Source organism: Xylaria bambusicola, assembly GCF_022495145.1.
Source record: "Xylaria bambusicola strain CBS 139988 unplaced genomic scaffold F5B22scaffold_12, whole genome shotgun sequence".
NCBI classification, from domain to species: domain Eukaryota; kingdom Fungi; phylum Ascomycota; class Sordariomycetes; order Xylariales; family Xylariaceae; genus Xylaria; species Xylaria bambusicola.
Genome location: NW_025953565.1, coordinates 424,870 through 450,974, shown reverse-complemented (window position 1 = coordinate 450,974; position 26,105 = coordinate 424,870). Strand labels below are relative to the sequence as shown.

The 26,105-nt window shown below is 47.6% G+C and overlaps 8 protein-coding genes and 1 non-coding gene across 9 annotated transcripts; 5 read left to right on the top strand and 4 right to left on the bottom strand.

The window, feature by feature from the left end:
• Positions 1-1,627: 1,627 nt before the first annotated feature.
• F5B22DRAFT_65478 (Alpha/Beta hydrolase protein) lies at positions 1,628-3,044 on the top strand. Its single transcript, XM_047979832.1, has one exon. The coding sequence runs from the start codon at positions 1,948-1,950 to the stop codon at positions 2,881-2,883; it is 936 nt and encodes a 311-aa protein (XP_047832599.1). The 5' UTR covers positions 1,628-1,947; the 3' UTR covers positions 2,884-3,044.
• On the top strand, positions 3,045-5,085 carry F5B22DRAFT_65477 (peptide N-acetyl-beta-D-glucosaminyl asparaginase amidase A-domain-containing protein). The gene has a single exon (XM_047979828.1). It carries the CDS (start codon positions 3,206-3,208, stop codon positions 4,976-4,978), a length of 1,773 nt encoding a protein of 590 aa, XP_047832598.1. The 5' UTR covers positions 3,045-3,205; the 3' UTR covers positions 4,979-5,085.
• F5B22DRAFT_65476 (DNA glycosylase) lies at positions 5,086-7,128 on the bottom strand (the record flags this gene model as incomplete). The annotated part of the gene is made up of 1 exon (XM_047979826.1): positions 5,086-7,128. A coding segment is annotated over one exon (1,936 nt), but the record flags the coding sequence as incomplete, so codon positions are not given.
• A 172-nt stretch (positions 7,129-7,300) lies between these two features.
• On the top strand, positions 7,301-9,041 carry F5B22DRAFT_599397 (Fructosamine/Ketosamine-3-kinase). The gene is made up of 3 exons (XM_047974458.1): positions 7,301-8,528; positions 8,607-8,790; positions 8,854-9,041. The coding sequence occupies exons 1-3, from the start codon at positions 7,985-7,987 to the stop codon at positions 8,906-8,908; spliced, it is 783 nt and encodes a 260-aa protein (XP_047832596.1). The 5' UTR covers positions 7,301-7,984; the 3' UTR covers positions 8,909-9,041.
• A 4,014-nt stretch (positions 9,042-13,055) lies between these two features.
• Positions 13,056-15,768, top strand: F5B22DRAFT_644797 (Mechanosensitive ion channel-domain-containing protein; the record flags this gene model as incomplete). The annotated part of the gene is made up of 2 exons (XM_047978485.1): positions 13,056-14,511; positions 14,564-15,768. 2 exons carry the CDS (start codon positions 13,056-13,058, stop codon positions 15,766-15,768), a joined length of 2,661 nt encoding a protein of 886 aa, XP_047832595.1.
• Positions 15,769-16,541: 773 nt separating this feature from the next.
• Positions 16,542-18,405, top strand: F5B22DRAFT_599388 (uncharacterized protein). The gene is made up of 6 exons (XM_047974457.1): positions 16,542-16,646; positions 16,703-16,816; positions 16,916-17,364; positions 17,430-17,586; positions 17,737-17,935; positions 17,989-18,405. The coding sequence occupies exons 2-6, from the start codon at positions 16,803-16,805 to the stop codon at positions 18,043-18,045; spliced, it is 876 nt and encodes a 291-aa protein (XP_047832594.1). The 5' UTR covers positions 16,542-16,646; positions 16,703-16,802; the 3' UTR covers positions 18,046-18,405.
• Positions 18,406-18,900: 495 nt separating this feature from the next.
• On the bottom strand, positions 18,901-21,935 carry F5B22DRAFT_65374 (S-adenosyl-L-methionine-dependent methyltransferase). Its single transcript, XM_047979743.1, has 5 exons — positions 21,408-21,935; positions 20,807-21,229; positions 20,612-20,728; positions 19,566-20,545; positions 18,901-19,336 (listed from the first exon to the last, which is right to left on the bottom strand). The coding sequence occupies exons 1-4, from the start codon at positions 21,676-21,678 to the stop codon at positions 19,572-19,574; spliced, it is 1,785 nt and encodes a 594-aa protein (XP_047832593.1). The 5' UTR covers positions 21,679-21,935; the 3' UTR covers positions 18,901-19,336; positions 19,566-19,571.
• Positions 19,203-19,296, bottom strand: F5B22DRAFT_t80. Its single transcript has one exon. It is a non-coding gene; the product is annotated as a tRNA-Cys (tRNA).
• Positions 21,936-22,192: 257 nt separating the features above from the next.
• F5B22DRAFT_644794 (p115 like vesicle tethering protein) lies at positions 22,193-25,303 on the bottom strand (the record flags this gene model as incomplete). The annotated part of the gene is made up of 6 exons (XM_047978484.1): positions 22,193-22,288; positions 22,343-22,453; positions 22,504-22,653; positions 22,713-22,965; positions 23,018-24,252; positions 24,311-25,303. 6 exons carry the CDS (start codon positions 25,301-25,303, stop codon positions 22,193-22,195), a joined length of 2,838 nt encoding a protein of 945 aa, XP_047832592.1.
• Positions 25,304-26,105: the final 802 nt, after the last annotated feature.

The following is a 26,105-nucleotide window of genomic DNA, read 5'->3' as shown; positions in this document are numbered from 1 at the left end:
TTTTTTTTATATGCGTATAAAGGTTAAAAATGTGGCCAGGTTAAGTGGGAGATGCATTATTATAATTATATATTATAATTATTAAATATTAAAATCTTTAATTTATTAAAAAAAAAGTTAAAAAATAAGCTATAGGAAATATTTATAAGCTATTTAAAAATAAAGCTTTTAAAAAGAAATATATTAATAGTATATAAAGCTATATATAAAGATATAATAAAGTTAAATATATTAAAAAAAGTATAAAAAATAATTAAAATATATTTAAAAAACTAATAAGTATTATTATTTTTAAAATATATAATATTTAAAAAAAAAGGTATTATAAAGGTAATAGTATTAATATTTATAATTAAAGAATAATTTATTATATTTAATTTATTAAAAATAGCTTTAAAAATTATAATTAAAATACCTTTTAAAAGTTAATAATTATAGGTTAATATATAAAAACTAATTTAAACCTTCCTTTTATTTAATAATTTATTATAAAAGCTATTTTTTATAAAGGTTAATAAGGCCTTTAATAAAAAGGTTAAAAATTTTACATTTTTATAAATAAAGATTAAAGCATTAAAAGTTAAACTTTAAAAAAATATTAAAGTTAAGTAAAAAGTAGTTAAAATAAGTCTTAACAATAACTTTATTTATATAATATATATATAAAAGGTAAAACGTAAATTATATAATTATTTAATATATATTAACGAAGTTGTTAATTAATATATTTTAAAATATAAGGATATTAATATAGAAAAGGTTATTAAGGTTAAAAATAATAGATTTAATTGAAAATATTAAAAAAAGCATCGCGAATAACGTATTCGTTAAGAAAATCGCTTTAAAAGTTGGGTAATTAGTAGGCAGGGGGGGTGGTCGTGATAGGGGGTGGTCGTGAGGCAGGGTTTTTGCTTAATGTACGGGGAATCTCGGATCGCACAGTCTATACGGTGAGTGGTTGAGGAAAAGAACCAGTGATTTACTAATTATGGAAAAGAAAGAAAATAATTGCAAGTCCTCATAATAGTACATACATATCGTCTTCAGAATGCACTAGCGACGCCCCTGTCCCTACTTCTTCTCCATCATCTCACCCTCAACATACAGCCATGTGGATGATGTGTCAGCCTCCCCAATTCCAACAACTACATCTTACACCCCGAACAGGAAACTTCATTGTTCAATTTCACCCTCCGATTTCTCCGTGGCGAATCCTCTTTGCACGGCGGCCCCAAAATCAATGCCAAACCTTCTGGCCCATATCCCGTCGGCTTCCTCTCCCTGCGTCTCCCACCATCCAGAGCTAAACCCCTAATCGCCAAGCAATTCCGTTAATTCGGCTGCGCTCATGCACTCAGCGCCCGTAGTGCGCGCTGCACACCGGCAGAACTCACTCCCTGCGAGAAAGCGCTATTAAACTTACAATCGGGTATGGGTGGCGTGGAAGAATGCCGCGGACGTCCGTCAGCCAGAAATCGAGCCTGGATTCGGCAGGTCCATCATGGTATTATCTGTGCCAAGACCAACCTTGACAATTAACTCCGATCCAAGGTCCCTTTTCCAAATAACGTGGACTGGAGCCAGTTTATTCACTCATGCGGTTTACAAATACACGCCATTAACTCATAATCCTTGTTCCCACATCAGGGAAATCCACAAGTGCCGAGCCCGAGCATCAAGGGCACCGGGTAAACCACAACCGATTCCCCGCACTGTCTATTGTTCAGGCTTCTTGGAGCATACATCATTACATCGCGCATGTGAATCTCGTAGATATATATCTACGTCTTCCCAAGCATTCAGTATAATCAAAATACGCCAAATACCTACATAGTGCGTTCTGTTTTGCGGGGCAAGAGTTGCCAAGTCCAAGCGACCTACGGAATTTGAAAATAGGAAGTGGGGAGGCAGAAGAGACTATCTAATTATCGCATCAAGCAAGGAAGCATGGACAAGCTACCCCCTCTCGGCCGCGGGATAGAACAGGTCTTACTCCCTACATTTGCCGCCTACGAAGACCTGTTGAAAGCCAACGAGGCCGACATCCGGTCCGCGCGGCGCGAGACGCACAGCTACGGGCCGAACCCGCGCCATGTGCTCGACGTGTACTTCCCCGATGATGCGTCAAAGATAAAAGGAGGGAAAGCTACTGTCCTTGTATTCTTGCACGGCGGCGGCTTCTACACCGGCGCGCGCATCAACGAGGGGTACGCGGGAGGCCTGATATTCGGCAACATTGGGCGGTTCTTCACGGCTAAGTACGGCGTGACGGTCATCGTGCCTGATTACCGGCTCATCTCACACGGCGCGAAGTACCCCTCCGGCGGTGAGGACGTCGCGCTTGTGGTAGACTGGATAAAGGCTTCGCTAGCGCAGCGCGAAGGGCACGAGAGTGTCGACGTCGTGTTACTAGGGAACTCAGCAGGTGGGGTGCATGTGTTGACGTTTCTGTTGGACGGCGCGTTCGAGGCGGAGAGGGAGGCTGTTCTCGCGGAAGACGCTGCTGTACGGCTTCGCGGGGTGATTACTCTAGGCGCGCCGTTTCATTGGGGCGGATTCCAGGACGATGCTATTCGGACGTATCTAGGGGAGAATACGATAGAAGAGAACGCGTCATTGAGCAAGTTGCAAGCTGCAATTCAACGGGGCGCGAAACTGCCGACGGTGAAAATCCTGATACTGGTGAGCGAGCTGGATCCGCAGTTGATGTTCACATCAGCCGAGGAATTCAAGGCGGCGTGGAAGGATGCGGATATCGAGATCAAAGTGCTCGAGGGACATAACCATATCAGTCCTCCGCTGGGACTAAATACGGGAATTGAGCGTGAGGAGGCTTGGGGCGCGCAAGTTGCACAGTTTTTGAGCTCCTGTACTTCTGATTGATAGACCTGTGAAAATTTCATCATGGGACATCACGAGCACTAGATTAATCGTACAACTGAGTGAATCTTACTTCACTCAAGATAACGACTGCTTCTCATCAGATTGCTGCAGGATCCGGCTCCAACGCTCTTAATGTCTCTCGGTGTGGTGCAGCTCCGACGCTGTCACCCCCCCACCTCCAATGTCACATTCCATTATCAGGTTATCATCCGATAGATAGTCAATCTTGAAGCAATTGAGAAGTAGACATAATAATAGGATATCCAACAAGACATTCGTTTCGGGTTATTCGCCGTGATCATTGTACCTGCTCATTGGCAAGATGAGAGTTTTACCTCTGGCTTCATTATTCATCGGCCAAGCCTGGTGCGTCCTTGAAGTAATCCAAGCTGCCACTCCTCCCCGCTTAGATCTCAGCGCCCCAGCATGCAGACAAGAAGTCTTCAAGCATGATTTTGGGAATAGCTATGGTTCGCCATATGTTGGATATTACACGCCACCGCCTGGCTGCGTCTACACGACAACTATCTTCAACCTAAGCGTGGTATCCAGGGGGCGACAATACGACCGGCTCGCGACGCTCTGGCTCGGCGATGTCGAGGTGTGGCGGACATCAACGGCAATGCCGACGCAGACAGGGATTCACTGGTCATTCCAGAAAGACATGACGATATGGAACACTCTGCTGCGCAGCCAAGATCCCATAAAAATCATCTTTGAATTAAATAACATTATTGACGGCGACCGCTACACGGGGTTGTTCAATGCTACGCTCGAGGCGCTGTACTTTGATGATGTTTACGACGGTCAAGGACTGCACCCAGCAGAGCACATATACGCTATTTCGACGCGTTCATCATCTAGTAACATGACCTCGTTATTCTCTCTCCCGGAAGATAGTGGTGCCGTCAACTTGACCTTCCCGCGAAACGCCAAGACCGCTGTAGTGTCCATCATTGCCTCTGGAAATGCGGCCGAAGAGTTTTGGTTTACCAATGTGCCAACCGAGTACATCAACACGTTCCCGGAGAACGAGGGATGGTTATACGGCTATAGCCCGTTCCGAGAGGTGCAGCTACTTATCGATGAAGAGCTTGCAGGCGTATCGTGGCCATTCCCTATCCTCTTCACAGGTGGTGTTGATCCCGGGGCTTGGAGACCGATCGTCGGCATCGACGCATACGAGCTACCGTCGTTCGAGATCGACGTGACGCCGTGGCTTGGGTTGTTGACAGACGGAGACTCTCATAGATTCGCACTCCGTGTCGTCGGTTATGACACTTCGACCGAAGATGGCATCGGGCCGGTTGGAGAGAATTGGTGGGTGTCAGGGTCCGTTTTCATCTGGATTGACGAGGGGAGTGAGCAGACGACAGCGAAGAGCTTCAAAAGCGAGATTTCATCGCCCCTATTCGAGTTTCAACCGACCCTCGGCACTCGTGTTGCTGAGGATAGTACTTTAACTAACACGTCTTTCTATTACTCCTTGATAGCTAGTCGAAGTCTCAAAGTGTCCTCGATAATCACGAGCGGAGGGGAGAGTCGCCCAGTCTCTTGGAGCCAAGATGTATCTTATTCCAACATCCAAAACATGACAGACTTTGCTTTCAACCAATCTCTCGCAATGGTCTCTTCTGGTAACCATTCTAGCTCGGCTTCGAATATTGTATCGAGTTACACATATCCAATGAATCTGTTTAGTGCGTATAAAGTCCAATCGGAGGGCGCAACTACCAATCCAGGCTCCGTTCTTTGCCTTGTCGACAGAAGCAAACTCACTAATGGCCTTTCATTATTATCGTTTCTCGCCGGCACATCAACCGGGCTCGAAACTCTAAGCACGAGGCAAAACGTCACTTCCAGCTATCATTGGAACTCGACTATAGTGGAGGGTACCGCAGGCCTAGATACCATGAACGGTGAGACGTGGTTTTCTTCTTCTAGCTCTCCTGGAATTAGACAAGGTGTACGGAAGTACCACCGGTATGCGAAGGAAAAGGATGATGCCTTAGAAGTCGACCAAGAAGGATGGGATACGATCCCGGTGCCGCCCACCGAGCCATTGCCTGTTGTTGAGGGAGAACCACATGTATAGCCCTTTCAAGCATAGAAATCATAGACCCTTCTATGTAAGGTTATATAATGGCGGCAGAATGTGTTCAGCCAGCTCTGAGTGTTCGGTGGTGTCTGTTAAGTTTAAAAATGGTCTAGAAGTATCTTGAAATCAGACATCAATGTTAGGCTGGTGTCGTGCGCATTCCAGTCTGGAGATCTTGCCCGTTGCTTTACTGCGAATGTGGGTAGACAATCTATTCGCTATTCGCCTCACGAACGAGTTCCCAGCATTTCCGCATGCCCGTTCCCATGGATTCATTCTCTACCTCATCGCTCCATCGATCATTAGTATCGGGTAACGTATTGAATTCGCTCTTTGAGCATTTAAGCTCAAATAAAAAGACGTGCATTGTCAACTTAAGGTGCGAGAAAAGCCACGGGACGCTTCCAAGCTCGCTGACAAACTTCAACTTCAGATGCGTTGAAGAGTTGCGCTTGAGGGCCGGGTCTAGAACTTTTGATGCGTGGAGCTCGGCAGCCCGTTTATAAGCTGTCGCCGTGTTCTCGTAGTCTTCCGGGACAATCCAGCTAGGGAACTCCCATAACCCAGCTAGTAGGCCTTTGTCAGGTCGCCGGTGAATGATGTATCGACCATCACCGCGGTGTATGGCGCACACAAGCGTTTCCTGTTCTTTCACGGCCTTTTTGATGACCTTGACGGGAAACTTTCTCGCATGTTCCACGATAGTGTTTAACCCCGCACGAGTAAGTTCTGTTGGTACAGATTTGCTCGCCTCAACCGATTCCTTAGGCCGTGTGAAAAAATTTGATAGGGTAGGCTGTCTCAACAGTCGTGGTTTTCCCTTCTTCGCAATCGGCACAATCTCAGCCTCATCATCACCGTTATCTTGTATCACCTCCTCAAAAGGTTTGCAGAAATTGCATGAGTCCTCAATATCAGGTAGTGAGCCACGCTTAGAGTGTGTACGTATGTCTTTTGGGGCCAATCCTTTGGTGGATGCATACTGAAGGCCCTCACCATATGCGCGGCAGGTTTCACTGATAGGACAGACCTCACAGTCTGGTTTAGGGGTACAGATTGTACTACCCAATTCCATTAATGCTTGACCCCACCGTCCTGGTCTATCGCTGATTTCTTCTTCCTCAGCACTTCTTGATTCCTCATCCGGAAAGTCTTGTGCAATGGCCTTGACCAAGCTGTCGGCCGCCGCCCAGAGGAGATCGATGACAGACTTGTCAGTTTTGACATCTCCAAGGAGGCCTAACTGGCGACTGAGAACACGGAGTACATTGCCATCCACCATGGGAGCTGCCTTGCCAAAAACGATAGCTGAGATGGCGCCGGCAGTATACCGCCCGACTCCAGGAACATTCGCGACGAGCGTGTCTACAGATGAAGGCAAAAGTCCTTTTGTTTCCGGGTCTTTGCATACTAATTTTGCAGCTTCATGTATCCTAGTTGCACGGCTATAGTAACCCAGCCCACGCCATGCCGCTAACACTTCGTCGCTTGTAGCTGCGGCCAGTTCGTGGATTGTAGGCCATTTTGCCATCCAACGGTTCCAGTAGTCTATGACAACCGCAACTCGCGTCTGTTGCAACATAATCTCACTAATCCAGACTTCGTAGGCACGCTTCTCTAGTTTTTGGCGAAGAAGTGAAGGATCATCGGTATATGTGCTTGGGTCAATCCAAGGCTTTCGCCATGGCATTGATCGTTTAGTGCTTATGCCATCAAACCAGTCAAGGAGATCCTTCCGCCCTTTTCGACTACCCAGCAGTAGTGGGCGATGGTAGTCGACATTATGAACTCGCGCAGGTAATAATACACATGGCGGTATATCAGCCACCACCCGGTCGACGCTGAGTAGTTGTGCTAAGGCTTGCTGGTGTTCACTGTTCTTGCTGCTTTTACTACGCGAAGCTAGCTTACGCTTCTTCTTCTTCTGCGGCAATTCGGTGGCTTGTTCTGGTGATTGATAGTCATCATCTTCACTGTGCGACGCGTCGTCCCGCGTTTGCCGCGGTGGTACTGTCCTTTTTCTGGTGGAATTGGAATTGTGTGTGAGCGTAGATCTATTGTCTTCACTCGTTTTTGAAAGCCCGTTGGAAGACGTGACTGAAGCCTCATGGCTTTGTCTCTGGACTTGTCGCAAGGAGCGTCTCATGGTGGCTTTTCACCATTCATCAGAGCAGCGCCATGCAAGACGCGGCGGGATTGAGATGCAAGTCTCCAGTTTGATGCGGTCTCACGTGACACCAATAGTCCCGAGTGGGACCTGCCCAGAGGACCCTTATCTCGCTAGAATTACCAGCCTAGGGACCCTACCAACCATCTTGAGCAGCACTATGACGACATACCTACTTCTTGTAGGCAGTTATCTCCGGAACTATGGGAGCCGGCATACGTCGTGCTTCCCAGTTACCCGTCTATGGACTGTCATGATGATGGCACTGCAGCAACATCAGCATTGCTGATTGGGCACGGTGACGCGGATTGCAGACCAGAAGGAGGAACCCCGCACTTGTTGTGTGGTAACACCAGATCAAAGGTGCTTACGAAGTATATTATGTAGTGAAGGTTTGTTTTTAACTTAACGTTACCTCCATGCAGAGTAAGTTGAGCAGGGTGACCCAAATATTTCGAACCATGCCGACTTCTGAACCTGAGCATCCTCGAAATGGCCATGTCTACTATGATGCCACCTGATGACCTCGGGGACGACGGTGAATTAGATGCCAACATCGTCGCAGGTAATATTGGATGCCCTCATGAGGCACAGGTTTTTGACATTTACTAATATACATCAGCATTGCCGACTAGCAGCGCAACCCACTTCGTCACCCCATCGGGCGAGAGTCTTTGGGTACAGACGGTGAAGATCGAGGCCAGGGATGGGGAAAACGAGACTGGCGCGTTCTTCAAGAAGGTACACCCCAGTTGATATTGCTGGGCACTCGCAAGACCAGTTGACTGGCATTGCTGACGTTGTTTTAGAGCGCTCCCGGAGACACCGGTTACGGCATGATGAAGGGAGCCTTCGAGGCTGAAAATGCCCTCTACGACGTCATACCCGAGTACGTCCCTCGCCCGGTCAGCTATGGGACCTACATGACCCATCCTGATCTGCATTTCTATATATGTGACTTCGTCGATTTGGTCGATGAAGTCCCCAGTCCTGCCGTATGGGCTGAAGCAGCTGCAACATTGCACAAGCGCAGCAGGTGGCCTACCGGACAGTTCGGTTTTCACTGCCCTGGCCACGTGGCCAACGTGTTAATCGATAATATTTGGGATTCATCCTGGGAATCTGTCTGGACTCATCAAATGAGATCATTACTGCGTCAGGACGAAGCAATACATGGTGTAGATGAAAAATACTCTGAGCTACAGGCCACTTTTTTCGACGTTGTGATCCCTACATACCTAAGGCCGTTGGAATCAAACGGTCGGTCAATAACACCATGTCTAGTTCATTCAAACCTGTGGCCCGGTAATATCAAGCCGCGGGCAGACTCCAACACAGTTTGCATGTTCGATTCGTGTGCTTGCTGGGGACATCATGAAGGTAAGATATTTCCTTGAAAGCCTACATAGGTAGGGCAACTTTGATGAACCATTTCCAACTAAGGCATCTTGGACGTAGCTGAGCTGGCTGTTTGCCGGAACCCACGATATCGTCTTGGTAAAACGTATATAGAAGAGTACCTGAAGCACATGCCGATTTCAGAACCGGTAGAGGATTTTGATACGCGCAATGCTATATACGCGATGAAGTATCACATAGTACTATCAATAGCGCATCATCAAGATCCCGAATATCGACAAATGTGAGTTTCCCCACTATGCTCGTCATCAGGACGATAAGTCGGAGAGCTAACATGATCGTCAAGTGCAATCAGAGAAATGAAGCAACTTGTAGAACAAGTCACTCGTTCCGTGTCATAAAGTCGCCCTTGCCAAATATTACGTCAGAAAGCGAACAGTATTTCTTGCATATATGTTAAAGTTGATAATTAAATTAATCATTTAATACTATATTTTGAAAACCTAATAGACTACATTTAAGAACCCGAACCCGACTTGCAAAGATTAACAGTTGCGTTGCTCTGTCTACCTCAGAACAGTATAGGTAAACGATTCAGCCTCACGACCTCTACCTCGTAGATTCACACGAGATATCCACAATAAGGGGGTGCTGAAGTCACCACCAATAGGAGCCGGAGGGCCGGGGAATGAATTCGTGCTGGCAATGGAAATGTATGCAATGGCCAAATCCTAATCCCATCTTATCCACGATGATGAAACTAGGCTCAACGAGCATCGTTCTATGACTTCACATACCTCTCTTGCCGGCCGTTGAGAACATATCAATCTATTTCGTAATTACCCACATTTTAAGCCGTTGATTCGGCCATTTCGGGGTTCTGTGAAAGTTGACGACGTATTAACTCTGTGTAACGGGTTTACGTGTTGAGAGTAGACGATGATGTCATGTCTGGTTGACTCTAGCCCTCCGATATTTCAGCCAACGGCCCACTCCGGTCAGAACTCCGGTCAATGGCTAAGCTATGTGTAGAACCCTTAAGACAAATCGTTACATCAGACTCTGATGCGAAATTATCAAAAGTACTCCTCATATGTCTTGTGTCACTCATAGCTGTATAAGAAATACTAGGGTTGGGTAGATGACGGTCACACACAAACCATCATCAATCTTGCCTTAGAAAACCGGCAGGCAGGTAAACCCCACAACCACAGGAGCAATCATACGTATGTAACAGTAGGTCTTGAATAAAACATTTTAAACCTCTACAATTAGAGTTTGGGTCGAATTGAGATGCGTACCGATGTTCTAGACATTGTGTGATTGCGGAGCCAGAGAGGGGAAGGAAGGAATATACCTACCTGCCCGTTATGAAGTCCCTGATCCCGTCACAAGGCTTAACTCGTACGATGGAAGTCACTCCGAATTAGAGCCCTGAAGCCTAAATATAGGTGAGACATTGATGTGGAATGGGATTGCTTGATTTTGTTTCGGTCGTTATTATTTTATTTTTTTTCGGGAAGAAGTTGTAGAACATTTATCTACATCAAGTTGGTGTTTTAAATACGCATACTTATGAGACATACACATAAAGATATGCAATTGGTAAGCAGGTGAGAATGGCCGAGGCTGCGCAGCACTACCATTGGGCTAACCAGTCATCAGGGTATCTACACCAATCTCATCTTCTTCACGTCTTACACCAACTACGTCCCTCATCCTCCTTGCGAGGCCGCAAGTCAATGCCAGAAAATAAAAAAGAATAAAAAAGAAGAACAAGTGGCTGCCACCATGATAGGCACTTGGTGTCGACTTGGTGTTGCATCCACACACCAACTGGTTCGCGTGTGTACACACCCTGTGAAGGCTGCAAGAGTCCGAATCAAGTGATGTGCGCTGGGATATGGTCGATCAGGGCCCTGTTCAGGGAAAAAATAGCGATCCCCTACCTCCCCTACTACCTAATCCTTAGCAAATAGAATTTTCACACCTTACCGTGAGAACAATTTTGATCTTCTCGGGGGGTCCTGAATATCAGCAGCTACCTACTGAATAAACAATTCGCGTCACGAAAACAGTGGAAGTAGGTACTGTAAGTACTGTATGTTGCGCACTAAAGAAGGCATGCAAGTGTGCGATGACGAAGCAAAGCCAACCACCTCGTGCGAAGTTATGGGCCGAAACGCTTGCGATCGGGTTAGATGTGCCGCTTTTTATTATTTAGTGTACACGCGCTAAATTGGCTGCTGAGTTTCCGCTGTCTGATCCGCGCGGAACTCCTCATTTTCGAGGGACCCCTGGCTCTGCCCTGGTTCAAGGGACGGAGAGATGCAACGGTCAATGCCTACTTACCTACCTCCCCGGTTCGCGAGCACTATTATTGGTATGTATATCTGCAGTTGGTATTGCATGCTGTGAAGGCCTGTGTGAGCCGGTTTCCCGGTGCTCGCGTGCCACCAACGAACATAAGGGCTGTTGCTCTGGGTTGGTAGGTATGTGTAGAGATGTGTGTGTAGATGGATGGTAGGTAGGTGTTGTACACGTAGTCGCTCCACCTGGTCTGGCGAAGAACAAGGCACTAAGGTCGTACACTATCGATGCCAGGAATTGAAGATGGGTCTCAATCGATTGGAGTAGTATCGTGTAGATCGATGAACGCAAAATCTGTCTGATCTGTGTTTCCATACTTTCGTATCGCGTACCATCACTTGCAGATCTACAGTACGGATCTACATAGAAGTGCAACACCAAATCGCTTCTATTGTGGGTGTAGTGGGTGCTCTGTGTCCCCTCGCTTTGACAGATGGTAGGGCAGAGTGAGTAGGGGAATTTGAGGCTGTATCTAACTGGTATTTACGAACGAGGCTTTTCCTTTTATTTTTAACATATTTGTTGGACGTTTGCATCTTCTCGCATGCCTGAATACCATGCGCCGTACAGAAAGAAGTGCTTGAAGCAGCAGTTGGAATACTAATAAAAAGGGGTAGGTATTCGGTAATGGGGAACTCCGGGGATTAAATTCAGCCACAAACTGCACGCTACTGTACCTATCGACTGGCAGCGTACCTGCCTGACTGCCTAAGTACAGGCTACAGGCTATCGAGTATGTAGCTAGGTAGGTGGTAGGTAGTGTACCGGTATGTACTGTGAGCGGCACGGGTAGGTACCTCCCCACGGGTACCTTAGCCGTCTCGCCCGTGTTCAAGGCGGACCCCGAATGCTTGGGAAGCTTCTGTGGCCCAGTGGTGGCGAGTCTGACGACCAATACCGGGTCCGGATAGCGCTGCGAGAAAAATTCATTTGGCGCAATTTCAGCCCCTAATATGGGGGCGACCCTTGCCTCTGCCTTGCCTTAGCGAGAGCTGAGTGGAGACTTCAACTTGAAACATTTGCTCAGGCACGCGCGCTGATTGGATCCATACAAGGAATCTCAAACACAGGGACTGCGTTGCACATTGTTTGCATGTCTTGAATGAGTAAGTAAGTAAGTTGTACATGTCACATGTGGTATCAACTAAGCCTCCCGTCTTGAAATATACGATCGAATTTATAAGATTATGTCATGGTATGTATACATAATATGTACTAAAGAAACTGCCCGTAAGTAGAGCGCTGGGGTGTGCTGGACAAGATGCTGGAGAACTGGCAGTAAACTGGTAAGTATGTATGTAGTACGGGCGAGGGTAAGGTTACATGTAGATCGGAAGACCAGCTTTGTCTCTGGATGGATTCTGGTGGGCAATCGGAATCTCCACCATCTACCTACAATCTCATAATACAGTCTGTACAGTAGGTACCTATTAAGACTACTGTGCTTTTACATGTACAGCACGCCATGAGTCGCGGCGGGACCTACAGTACTTACTACTTACATGATGGGGGACGGTACCAACAGGCAAATACCCCGGTCAGTGGGCACTTGCAACTTCAGATTCGTGCGTAAATGGCTGCTGGAGAAGGCCAATCAATTACTTGACGTAGGTAGCTCAAGTAACAGCCCACTGCTTCGATACGAGGCCTCGAAGGAAGAGCAGGCCAGAGCAGGCACAGCAGCAGCAGCAGCAGCAACCGCCTGCCTCCCTTGTCAAGCGTGACGGTCCACACATCCCACACCAACCGTTTGTTAATGTTCATGTCTGCTGGCTAGACTGACTCCCTTCTTTTCTATCTTTGTCCTCGACCTCCCATGTAATCATACCCGCTCCCAACCACTCTTCATCTTGATTTTACCTCTTCCTGTTTCACTCTCTTTTGTCGTCGCGCCCAGTCTCTCGTTTATCTGGGCAGACATCGAGTTCCTGTACCTACTTAGCAACAATCCAAGTTGCCCGTGCCGTCCATCATCATCATCACTCCCCACATATTGTTCAGTACAGAAGGCCGGCTCACCTGCAATACAACTTGGGAACCGACGTCCAATCGATCGCCTGGCGCGTCTTGGAGTGGCATCTCTGATGCGACCGCTTTCCCCATAATCCACGCCACCGCACAAGATACGATACGCATTGAGCGCGGTGCTTTCCTACCCTCACGATTACCAGTGCCGCCATGTCTCTCAGGTCCCCAACTAGGTCCTCTAGGGGCTTTGTACCTCTTGGTGGCTCTAACTCGAGCCCTGGCGATGGCGATATTCCTCTCACTCAAATCCGAAGCAACATGAGCACCGGCGCCCGGAAGGCCAATCAAGGTATCGGGTCAGGTTTCGAACAATCTGAAGATTCAGGCGACAATGGAAACCAGGAGAAACATCACTTCTTTCACCGCGGCCGCAGGTCTGCCAGGAAAGCCGAGCCGACAAAGTCGGATGAGCTCGCTAGCAATGAGCTTTCACTCAACGCTATGGGCAGACTTTATGATCGGATCGTCAACGCCTCTGGCCCCCAACGTTATCTATTGTATATTGTCCCCGTTGGGGCCTTGCTCGCCGTACCTATCATCGTCCTCGCTGCCCTGGATAAGCGTAACGACATTCCTGTCGGTGGCTCAGAAGAAAACCCGGGGCCCTCTCTTTTCCTTTTCTTCATCTGGATTGAGGTCGGCTGGCTAGCGCTCTGGGTTGGAAAACTCGTTGCCTGGCTATCTGCCCCTGCGTTCATGTTCTTTACTGGAGTCATCAGCCCGGGAACACGCAAATATGCCGCTCTTCTACGAAATCTTCAAATACCCTTATCGCTATTCTTCTGGGCTCTTGCAGATTGGCTCGTGTTCATCAACGTTCTTCGACGCGGGCATGAGAAAGTATCCTGGGTTAATACCATTTCCACGATCTTGGGAGCTTTGTTTGTGTCATCGGCCATTTTCCTCGGTGAAAAGGCTTTCATTCAGCTCATTAGCGTTTCGTACCACCAGCGTTCATTCGCGAATCGGATTCAGGATTCGAAGCGGGACGTTCATCTTCTCGGCATGATGTATGACGCGTCTCGGAAGCTATTCCCCATGTATTGCGAGGAATTTCTTGAGGAAGACCAGATCATTAATGATAGCATCGAGTTACTCCTCGCAGGAAGTAAAAAGAAGTGGAGACGGAATAAGGGAGCTGTGGCCGCCGTGCCGGGCAAGTTGATTGGCAACGTTGGTCGTTTCGGCAACAAGGTTACATCTGCTTTCGGTAATATTGCTTCAGAGATCACCGGCAAGCAAGTTTTCAATCCTAATTCCGCACATTCTATCGTCATTGAAGCCCTGGAAAAAGCTAAGACCTCCGAGGCATTAGCTAAACGTATTTGGATGTCGTTTGTCGTGGAGGGAAAAGACTCTCTCTATGCTGAAGATATCGCGGAAGTCCTCGGGCCTCAACATCAGGATGAGGCGGAGGAATGTTTCGATGCTATGGACGCTGATGGCAATGGTGACATCAGCCTTGATGAGATGATTCGAAAGGTAGTCTCAGTTGGCAAAGAACGAAGGGCCATTACTCTCAGCATGCAAGACATTAGTCAAGCCTTGGGTGCATTTGACAAGATCTTACTCTTCATCGTACTGCTAGTGGTCATTTTTGTTTTCTGTAAGTTTGACACGCTACCTTTGTTTGAGATCTAGCTAATGTGGCATGTCAGTGAGTTTCTTCCAAAGCTCCTTCGTTACGACACTGGCAACCGCGGGAACCGCGCTGCTATCGTTGTCGTTCATCTTTGCTGTTACAACTCAAGAGATTCTCGGTTCTTGCATTTTCCTGTTCGTCAAGCACCCATACGATGTCGGAGATCGGGTCGATATCACAGGTCCGGAAAAGGAGGCACTTGTTGTGGAAAAGATCTCCCTACTCTACACTGTTTTCACCAGAATTGATAAGATGCAAGTAGTGCAGGTCCCTAACATTCAGCTCAATAACGTGTGGATCGAAAACGTTACTCGAAGCAAGGCAATGAAGGAAGTCATCGATGTTAATGTATCATTTGATACAACCTTCGAAGATATCGAACTACTTCGACTAGAGATAGAGAAGTTTGTCCAGTCTCCCGAAAACTCCAGGGACTTCCAATCAGATTTCGGCATAGGAGTGGGTGGCGTCGGCGATCTCGATAAGCTCAACCTCAAGGTTGCTATTAAACACAAGTCTAACTGGCATAATGAGGCCGTACGAGCTACCAGGAGATCCAAATTTATCTGTGCTCTTGCACAGGCGTTGAAGAAGGTTCCCATCAATGGTCCTGGAGGTGGTGGCGAAGTTCTAGGTGGTCCTACGAACCCTACTTACTCAGTTAGCGTTTCAGATGTTGAGGCTGCTGCGGCTCGTGACAAAGCCGCACAGGACAAGGATGCTGCTCGCCTCGTGCCTCTGAATGATTCGAGTGCAATTAGTGAGGACACCGCAGTTCAGGGCATTAATACTCTCAATCCTCTGGTGGCTGCGCAAGACGAGTGGGGTTACAACCGCGATGATGAGACTTTGAGCGATGCTCATGGTCAAGCTATCGATCGAATGCGGTCAAATGACGGCCATTCTTTGCAATCTGGACCGCGCAAAACACCGAGCCAACGTGGCGGCCTTCGCAGAGCCGGTGAATCGGTGCCAGTGGAGCAAGTCCCAGAACGGACACCAAGCTTACAGGTCACTCAGCATATGGGGCCTTTTGATGAGGAGGCACAGATGGGTGGACCGAATCCTTTCACTACGGCCCAGCAGAATCTGCAGCAGGCCCCCTATGCTGCTCCGCCATCGTCAAACAGGACCAACCCTTTACAAACTGTCAGCGAACCAAGCAGTAGGCCAGGTGGAGTCGGTTCGTCTCAACCGCAAAACCCACCTTATCAGCGGTAAATTTGCCGTATCATGAATTTGCATAAGACCACGAATTTTTCAAAATTTAAAAGCATCCTGTTTCGTGCGTATTGCACCAATGGCGTTTAAGAATAAGCGCGTAAGAAGGGCTATTAGGCTATGAACAATGAACAAACATTAGATCAACTGGGTAGGACCCTCCCATTTGAGATGGGATCAATTGGTGGAGGTTCCATATTTTCTTTCATGCGATGACTTTTGGTATTTTATAGAGAATCAGCTGCTCATCGATATAGGTAGCTGATGTTCACGAATGCATGAGTCGCGATAGAAGGGATTATTGTGGTGGTATATCTCAAGATGGGATGAGGCAGGCGTATAAATTGTATATACATCGACCAGACCAGTAAATTGTTTAGGCATAGAAATTACTGAGCCTTACTCACTCATTCCCATGTTATCGCAACTGAGAATTTGAAGAAGCATGATTTACTTAGATCCCTGTCCGGTGTGTGTGTGTGTTCACTGAAGATGGTCTGGGTAATTACCTATTATGCGGGGTTAATTCGGGATGAGTCTATTCTCGCGTTTCATATATGGATGGATAGATTATATTCGTTATTATGAAGTTAATTATGATGTGCAATGTGATAGTTATCTTGAAGTGTAGGTGTCTACTCAAACCCACGTAACACCTACCTGCCTACATATCAGCCTACCTCTACCTACACGTAGTACCTAGTTAAGTCATTGTTACCGGTTCTGTATACATGATAGCCTGTCTTTCTACCATCTGCCGCCTCATCCAGCCAACCACATGTTCACTTGTCAGCTCGCCCCCAGTTATTACCGCTCTGTACCTATGCATGTTGGTGTTTTACCTACACTACTGTACAGCTAACGGCGACGTTTTTGAAGTGTGATATGTACCTTAGGTACTACCTACTGCGTAGATAGCTAACGTGTAGGTTAGGTGCCTAGGTATCTGTGTGTTCACCGCCGTTGTATCACCATTACTACATATGTGAGTATCTACCTCACCACCGCTAGAGGTGGGAGGGTTTTATAGAGAGATGTTAGGCAGCATGTAAGTTACTGGGTCCCACTTCATATTAATGAATCGATTCTTCCTCTCCATATTATTTCGTCTTAAGGCCTTTTTCACTCTGCTTATTCTATCTCCAAGATCTTTCATCATGAGCTCACCCAAGACTGTCCTGATCACGGGTTGCAGCAATGGTGGAATAGGTTCCGCCCTCGCCATCACTTTCCAGGAGCGTGGATACCATGTCTTCGCTACAGCCCGTGACCCTTCCAAGATGCGCAGTCTTGAGGGTCTATCACGCGTAACGCTTCTGACCCTTGATGTTGTGAAGCCAAGCGACATCCAAGCTGCTGTTGAGGCAGTCACCAAGCATACAGGTGGTACTCTTGATTGCCTTGTCAGCAACGCAGGACGAAACCATTTCATGCCTATTTTGGATGAGGACTTGGAAGGGACTAGAAGGCTCTTTGAAATTAACTTCCTTGGTCCCATTGCCCTTACGCAGGCCTTTGCTCCCTTCCTTATGAAAGCCAAGGGCACGGCTGTGTATATTACCTCGACTTCCGGATACGTGAACATCCCATATATGGGTAAGTAAACTAACTATCACTTCAATACCGAGCTTGAGAACTACAGAATTAAGCTGTCACAAAAGGGACATATGCGGCATCTAAGAGGTCTCTGGAAATCGTGGCCGATACCTTGCGGCTGGAATTGGCTCCTTTCGATGTCAATGTTATCGAAGTCGTTACGGGTGCTGTCAAATCCCAAGGTCAAACATACTTCGACGATTTCAAGCTCCCAGAGCAATCGGTGAGTGCCATGCCACCCCCAAACTTGGAGTTATTACTATACCGCGGTTCATTGGTCCCATACTAACTAGAGTTTAGTAAGTTAATTGTTGATTTCATGAAAGGGAAATGATCTAAACTACACGTAGCATATTGACAAACTATGTTTAGGCTTTACAAGGGTATCGAGAGCATCGTCGCCGGAAGGGCACAGGGCAAGGATGGGACACAGAGGATGGACACCGGAGAATACGCCGCCGCCGTCGTAGATGAGGTTATGAAGGGAACCGCAGGCCGCATTTGGTTTGGTGGTCGCGCTGAAGATGTCAGGCTGGGAACTACGGCAACAGCAGTGCCACAGTCTGCGATGGTAAGATATGAACAACGCCAACTCGACTACGGAAGCATATTAACATCAAATAGGATGCTGGAATGGCCATGGGAACTGGTCTTGATGCAGTGGGGAAGTTTGCTTCGTAGCGAAGGAACTATCTATGTGCTGTGGTGCGTCTGGAGTCGAAAGGTCTCGGCCAGGTCGAGTAGCTACATTTGTCGTGCTTCATTTCAATAGCCAGGTACATTTAGGGATTGTACAATCGAATGCTTTTATTGCCCCCTTTGAGACCCAGACTCGACCACTCGCATCCTTCCTCTCCATGTTCTTCCTTGGCATACCATGGGTTACGCTAAGGTGAGCGCTGGCCGAAGTGGAAGTTGCTAATAGTCGTTACGTGACTGTTAGTGTCACCCTAGCAACCCAACAGTTATCTTATCAAAATATAAAAGGAGGTAATATTGATACTATTTAAGATAGGCTAACTATGTGTTACCTATGCAGACTGCTTTATATATAAGTTATCTCTAAACTTTAATGATATATTAAATAGAAATAAGATAAGCAACCTGTATTGAAAGCGAAGCTACTTATCTCCTATGTATAAGATACATTGATGGACCTTGGAAGTCAAGAAAGGCAGCCCAATTATGTATAGACTTCATGTCAGTCACCAAGATCTGAAAGAAGAAACTAGAAATGCGAATAATTGTCAAGGGCAGGGGAAGCTCATGGCGCTGCCAAGGTGACGTCCATGTAACTGCGTGCTCATCAGTATAATGCTGACATATCTAGATCCCTCCCTTTCCGTTAACGGAAAGAGGATATAAAGAAAAGGCTTACATGTAGTTAGAAGAGTCTGAACAAATTCAGTTCACTCCGGGCCTTCTCAACTTTGCGTAATAATTAAAGTTGTAATCCGAGATAAAGTCGAAAAGGGGGCTCGATACATATATACCAAGACAATTTGGGGAAACAACTGCTTACTACCATCAACGCCTGTGCAACAAGTTACAATACCTACCTACGGATATAGATCATTAATATTGGCTCGTCTTATCTACACCATTCCGGATAACCTGAAACCAACTATTTGTGTAACTTCAACAAGTCAGTCTTTTAAAACGAGCCATCAAAGGTGGAATAGGATAAAATGATCGGTTTTACTCAACTACCCAACGACGATTTAATATAATAATGATCTACAGTCTATGTAATTTTATCATACCGATTTAGGATTTATAGACTATTGTGTAAAAATCTTTATATCAGCTGTAGAAGAGGAAAGAGGAGCAAAATCAATAGCACTGACCCGGGATTGAACCGAGGACCCGCCGGATGTATTCCCCTGAGGGAGAGAACTGCAGCCGACTGCTCTACCACTGAGCTATCAGTGCCTATCTCTGGTTTTCTAGTCGTGGTGATGAATAACGATCCCTGCAAAATAAAATTATAAAGATCAGAAACGTAGAACCCAAATCAACAACTACAAAGCAGATAGGGGAGAAGCCAAGTCCAGCCAAGTTAGCCAGTCACGAAATATTTAGCCCGGAATGACATTGTTTAAGCTAACATCATCGTCGATGTTATCCATTACTTTGCTGCCTTACTAAAGTAAATGAAGGACTGAGCAGGAGTGCTATTCCAAGTGTATACATATACGTACTATCATCTACCGCAGTGCCCAGCTCTGCTGCGTCCTTCCCGCATCCCACGTCGCCTTGATGACGAGCGCTCGGGCGTTGTCCTCGGCCACCGAGAACGTGATCTCGCCACGTACTTCCTCGCCGTTCTTCTTCTGCTGTTGTTGTGTCTCTGCAGCATTGGCATTATCTCCCTTGCTCTTCTCATCCCCCTTCTTCTCGCCTAGATGGGGATCGCAGAGGAGCAGTCCCTGCTTCCAGTGCGTCTCCGCCCCGCCAAACGGCCCCGTGGTGAAGGCGACGCGGTCTTGGTCCCGTTTTCCGTGACTGTCCAAGATCCACTCTGTGGCTACGGCGTTGTCTGGGACACTGTGTTTGTCTGGCTCCTTGTTCTGCCCTGAGAAAGGGGCCGTGGGCGAGAAGAACGTATCGAACCAGATCAGGAATCCGTCTAGGGCGTCGACATCTTCGGTAAGTTTAGAGGCGTACGGCGCGGTGAAGGAGAGATCAGCGGCAGTCGTCGTGTACAGGTCGAGCATCTTGAACGCGCTCGATGTGCCGCAGACTTTATCCCCGGGCCAATGCAGCACGCGCGCCTCGTCGTAGATACCCTTCGCCATGGCGCTCATGTCGAAGCCATAGACATCTGCCCAGAAAGTCTCGCCGTTCTCGGACACCCACACAGGGTCTGACACAGGCGCGACCCACATGTTGGTGTGCGAGGGGACCATGAGGCCGCCAGGTGCCAAATACTTGTCGCGCGCGTAGAGAACGGATGGAAGCATGGCCTCGAACAGCAGACAGTAACCCATCCACTCGCTCACAATGATGTCGACTTGGTCTACTGGTAGCGTGACTTCTTCCATCTTGCCATGGAGCGTGGTGATGGTATCCGCGAGACCTGCGCGGTATATATTCTCGCGCGCCTTGAGGATGATGTCACTGGCATCCACCGCTATCACCCGAGCTGCGCCAGCACGGGCACAGAACATGCTAAGAATTCCTACGAGCTTGTTAGCAGCTGGTGGGGATGCAAGAGATGGTAGGTGTAAAACAAAGTAACACATACCTGTACCGCATCCTATGTCGAGGACTGTCTTGCCTGCGAATAGGTGCTTGTTATTGTAGATGAAATCGCGGTACGCATCAGTGCGCACCGTGTCCTTGAGCATCGTCTCGTGGATATCTTTACTTGGCCGTTAGCATAGTGGATATTTTGGTACTGCGGGTTTCATATTAAGAAGGGAGAGTTGTATGTACTCACCAACCCCAGCATATGACTCCCAGTAGTACTTTGACTCGTCCTCCTTCTCATCTGCACTATCCTTGCCCTTTCCCTTACCGGCAGCATCGTCGGCTGTCTTTGCGTTATCGTCAGCCCCCGTCTCGCCCCAGCGTGCATCTAATGTCTTGGATACTGCTGCCCGGTAATTCTCATGTTGCAGCATGACGCTGGCAAGTTGCTCTTGGAGTTCTGCGTTGCGCTTCAATAGATCATTGACAAGCACTGCATTGTCGCTATCCTGGCCGGGTTGAATGGCGCCCGGGACAGACAGCTCTGGTAGGTCGAAAAGACCAATTATCACTGCATCGTCGTCTAGCACGGGCTTCAGGTATGCATCGTCGTCGATGTCGGCGAGTGATATGCTCTCGCTCACCGGAAGGCCTTCATGCACTCGTTGACGAACTGATGAAACATTAGCACTGCGCATGGGATTTTTGCGAAGGGGAGTGAAATGAAGTCAGCAAAAGTCCTGATGCTTGTGCCCATGTCCTTTAGCTCAGATAGTATGGTTTGAAGTTTGAAGTTGGTGGTGATGTCGGCCCGCTGTAGGATAGTAGTGAACGTGCTAAGATGGACCTACTAAAATTCACAAGTTTCACGCAGCCGTGGAAATCGAGTTGTAGTTTCTGTCTCACAGCTAAGAAATCGAAGTTATGCTTTTCCTTGCAATGCGCCAACATGGAGATGACATCGGGAAATACACGATCATCGAGCAGTGAGATGACCTCGGGCGTTTCTTCTTCGTCTTCTTCAACGTCGTTCCATCCCTCCTCATCTCTCGAGTCGTCTGACTCTGAGTCGCTGGGCGGGTTATCGTTGGCCAGCCTGTCTGACTTGCTTGAGGTAGCCATCTCGGAGCCAATTGAGGGTTTGGGCAATCTATGGACTAATCGAGAGGGGAAAGTGAAGGCCTGAACTATATCAGATCGCCCCCGCCAAGAGAAAAGGCTATATCTGGAATTGAGTGGTATGCAGGAGTGAAAATTGTAAAGAAAAAGTGATGATATCGTGGTGCGCCTAATTCTTGCTACCTATGGTTTTTGATTTTCCAAGATCAAGTCCAATATAGATACCAACCTCTAAATACCTGCTGAGCGTCGTTGGCCGTTTGACGATGTAAGTCGCGATTCCACCTAATATCATGGGCGTCGAAGAATTTCTAAAATGGAAGTGGGCTTGTGGAGGGGCAGATTATCGGATAAGTACATAATATTCACAGCATTTACGGGGTACATGCATGACCAAGGCGGACCCGTGGATTGATTCCAGTTTGTCTTCAGTCACCTTAGTTGACCATGTAATTGGACGTCACACGCTTCATCCGGCTTTTCAAGAAGTGTAACTGGGGGGTTGATCCTGGGTTCTCTAATCTACTTCGTCTTCGGAATCGTCGTTATCATTATCATCTTCCTCATCTTCTTCGCCATCTGATACCGTTTCCCCTAAGCCTTTAAGTCGTTCCTACATGCAAATTAGTCACGTTTCAATGAAAAGCTGTTCGAAAATGAGATATACCTTATATTTCTCAACCTTCTCTTCCAAGTCGCCGAAGACCATAAGGAGATCATCTAATTCTGTTTGTGTAGACGATTGCTGCGTTTCCTTCTCCTTCAATCGAGTTTGAACCTAAACATTATAAGCAGCTAGTTAGAGACGGGTCGAGATATCCAACACACCTCTTTGATTTCTTCTTGTTTTGTCGACAACTGCTTCTCCAAGTCTGCGACCTGCTTCTCTGCGGATTTGGTCTTGGACTCCTCGGCAGATAGTTTAGAGCTAAGTTCACGGCGAGTAGCTTCTACTTCTTGGGTTTTAGCCTTCTTGGCCTGTGTACACGTTAACAATTTCACTGCGTCCTTTTTATATGGCGGACGAGTGCACAAACCTTCATAAGATCAACTTCAAGACGACTGATAGTAGCGCGAAGGTCCGCCATCTCAGCTTCAGCTCTTCGTTGGACACGAGCTGCCTCGGCCTCTGCTGTCTTCCGAACGTAATCAACTTGCCTCTGCAGTTCGGCCTCTTTGGTTTTGTGCTCAGCCCGCAGGGCCTCCATAGCGGCTGCAGCTTCCTTCTGGGCCACTCCAAGTAGTCTTTGGTGTTCGTCAACCCTGGCTTGCTGTTGTGTCTCAATTTTCCTGTGGTTGTTAGTCACCAATGCTGGATATTTTCCGACCTTGGTGAACTCACTTAAGTTCCTCTTGGTGATGGCGCTGTATTCCTTCATTTACACTCTTGATACGGGTAAGTTCGGCGACCGATGCCTCCTTTGAACGGCGGTGATCGGCTTGTTCTTGACCAAGTCTCCCATTGAGAGACGCGACGTCGCTGAGAGCCGCTTGCAACGCTTGCTCCTTCTCTTCAAGTTGAGAACGTAGCGAGTCAACTAGCTCCCTAGAGATGCCTTTTTGAACGCCATTCGTTACTACAGATATCTCCAGGCCGGGATCTCGATCAATGGCTCTTGCTATGCGGCTGTAATTATCTTTGAAGAAATCCACAAAGGTTGCGTCAAAATAAACATCAGGCAGATTTCCAGACCCATCTGCCTTCTGCGGCGTAACCTCAAAATCTCTCATCAGAGCATGACTTCGAAGTTGGTTCAAAGTGTCTATATACTTCTCTCGTCCAACTCGAGATAATATCACTGAATGAAGAGTAGAACGTGGAACAGGCGAATCCTTTGTGGAAAACTCGTAGATGACGCCTAAGATCATGGCGCATAGCCCTTGCACGAGGACACTACTAGGAGGATGGCGGACAATTTCTTGGGCCAGCGCGTGAATGTTGCTGCCCTCTCCTAAGAAATCATTAACGCCGTCGACATCCTCAAACAGCCACCCAATCAATAGCATTAGATACCCAACGGACACGCGGTCATCTTCTTTTCTGCTGAGGGCTGTCACGAGATGGGCAGTAATGGTTTGTATGCTAGTCACCACCTCTTCACCACTATCCGCATCTCCTTCGCTAACAGACATAGCAAGAGTCTTTCCTTCGGGGTTGTCGAAGACGAGATGAAAGACAATCGTAGCTGCGAACCAGTGACGGTACGGATCATTAGCGGCCGAGGTACTTAAAGGTTGTAGGAGCGTAGTTAGTACATTCGCTGTTTCATCAACACCTGAGGCGTGGCCTTCTATAGCGCGTCGAAGAAAATGCATCCGGACTTCAGGATGGTTGTAGAAGTATGCTTTGATGCACTGGCACGCGGCTACGCGCAGGTCAAAGGCCTGGGTTGATGGTACACTTAAGACAAGATCTAACAGTCCGTCTATTACATAGATAGGCGGAAGACCATTTAGCCTGCCCGCCTGCCCATTTGTTGCCGCAGCTGTCTCTAATACCGATGGGACTTGAAGCTGAGCAAAGTTCTCCTGGAGCTTTGTGTTGCCTTTAATTGTATCGGCACAAGTGGTTAAAGCCTACGACACACCCGATCAATTTCTGTGATTCTTGTGATGATTGGGGAAGAACCCGAACCTCTGCTCTGATGGGCATCTCAGCCTTGCGGCTGAATGCAACCTGTAAGGCATGATAAAGCACGCCATGTTGCCAGAAGGCCGCTTGATTTTGGGAGGTCCCAACAGCCCCAGGTACTAGGAACAGCCGAATAACAGCTAGCAAAGCATAGATATTTCTGTTCTGTTGTTCCTGAGCCCAAGCGGCGACCTCTTCCTCCTCCTCCTTGTTGTCGGTATGATATGTACCCTCCAGCAGCTTGGCCAACTTCCCAACGCACCCGCTCTCCCGAAATAGGGATTGATTTGGTGGATTTAAACGCAAAAGATTAGCTAGGAATATGAGGCAATCCTCCACTATCCTACCTCCCTCTAATAACGACCCCTCGATTTCGATAATATCGAAAGTTTTGTCAAATGCATTTTGATACGCAACCGACTGTTGTATGAGCGACGAAGACGGTGTAAGGTATGTGAGAAGAGTCAGGGCTTCGTTTCGTATGGCATCTCGTCGATCGTCAAGAACGGCGACTAATCGGGGGATTCCTAGCGGTGCCAATGAAATACACTCTTCGGTCCTTTCCGTCCGGGCAGCAAGAATAGCAACCAGTAACTGCAACGAATAGAGGCGGGAGTAGAAATCAGTGGTCTCCAAGAAATCCAGAAGTAATGTGATGTTTTCTTGCCTCTGGGTAAACTCATCTGCTAGCCACAGGGCGATGTCTTCTGATGCTTCGGGGCTGTCCTGATTAGGGCTAAAGAGCATCAGCAGTGTCTCGAGCACCACTCTCACGGTGTCAACATCTTCGCCATCAGTAGACAAGCACCCGATCAGGCTTCGTAGAGCGCCTGACGCAACAGAGGCAGGGTAGTCCTTTGCAAAGCTACGTAGGCCGAGTATGGCGGCACGTCGGTCTTCGAGGAGCGTGGCAGAGCCCAGACGGCCACTGAGGACGGTTATGGTATCACCGACCGACTGCTTCGCGGGTGCGGCAGCAGCAATGGTCGAGAACATGGTTGGTGCCGATCGTTTGGGTTCTCGCGTGACAAGGCCATGGGCAAAATCAAATCGATCACTCAGCGAAGCGCATTGCGAGGTAAGTCAGGGTGGGAAAAGTTCTAGACGAGGTACGAGGACAGGGTTAGATTGGATCGGGCCAGCTAGCTTCTCAATGGCTTTGGCGAGTTTATTGCTGTGTCAAATAATTAGTGAATAGATAGGACTGAGCCCCTAACGCCAAGTCGGCATCTGAGAGATAGATATCAAGAATGTGCAAAGCCGTTATAAGACAGCTTGGCATTAAGAAGCCATTCAATTGAAGTGCTGGTATGGGGTTGCTAGAAGTCCTTCTTTTGGCCAACTTTCCGCCTCGACTACCTACCTACCTAGGTAGCTGTGTAGGTAGGTAGGTAGATACAGTACAAGAAGCTACATGCCTCTTACCTAACAGAGGTTACCTAGTCTACCTAAGGTTATACCTACCACTACCTAAATGTACCTACTATGTATATTCATAGTGGATACCTGCTGTAACTGCCCAGTTAGCAGACATACTTAAGAACGCGCGTAGATTATGTACTCTGAGCTTCTACCTAGGTACCCATAGAATTGCTGTTTAGATAGCTTCTAGATGTTGAAACGGAGCTGAATAGGCAGAACAAAGCACTCTAGGCAGGTATGCAGGTAGTATTGTACACTAGGTAGAGCAGACCAGAGCTTAGCCGTGTCTTGAAGAGATGAGACCCTGCGCCAAGGAACACAGCAGTGGCGCTTCTCAGTGGCTCGCCTTTGTGGGTCCAACCTTTCCAGCCAATCC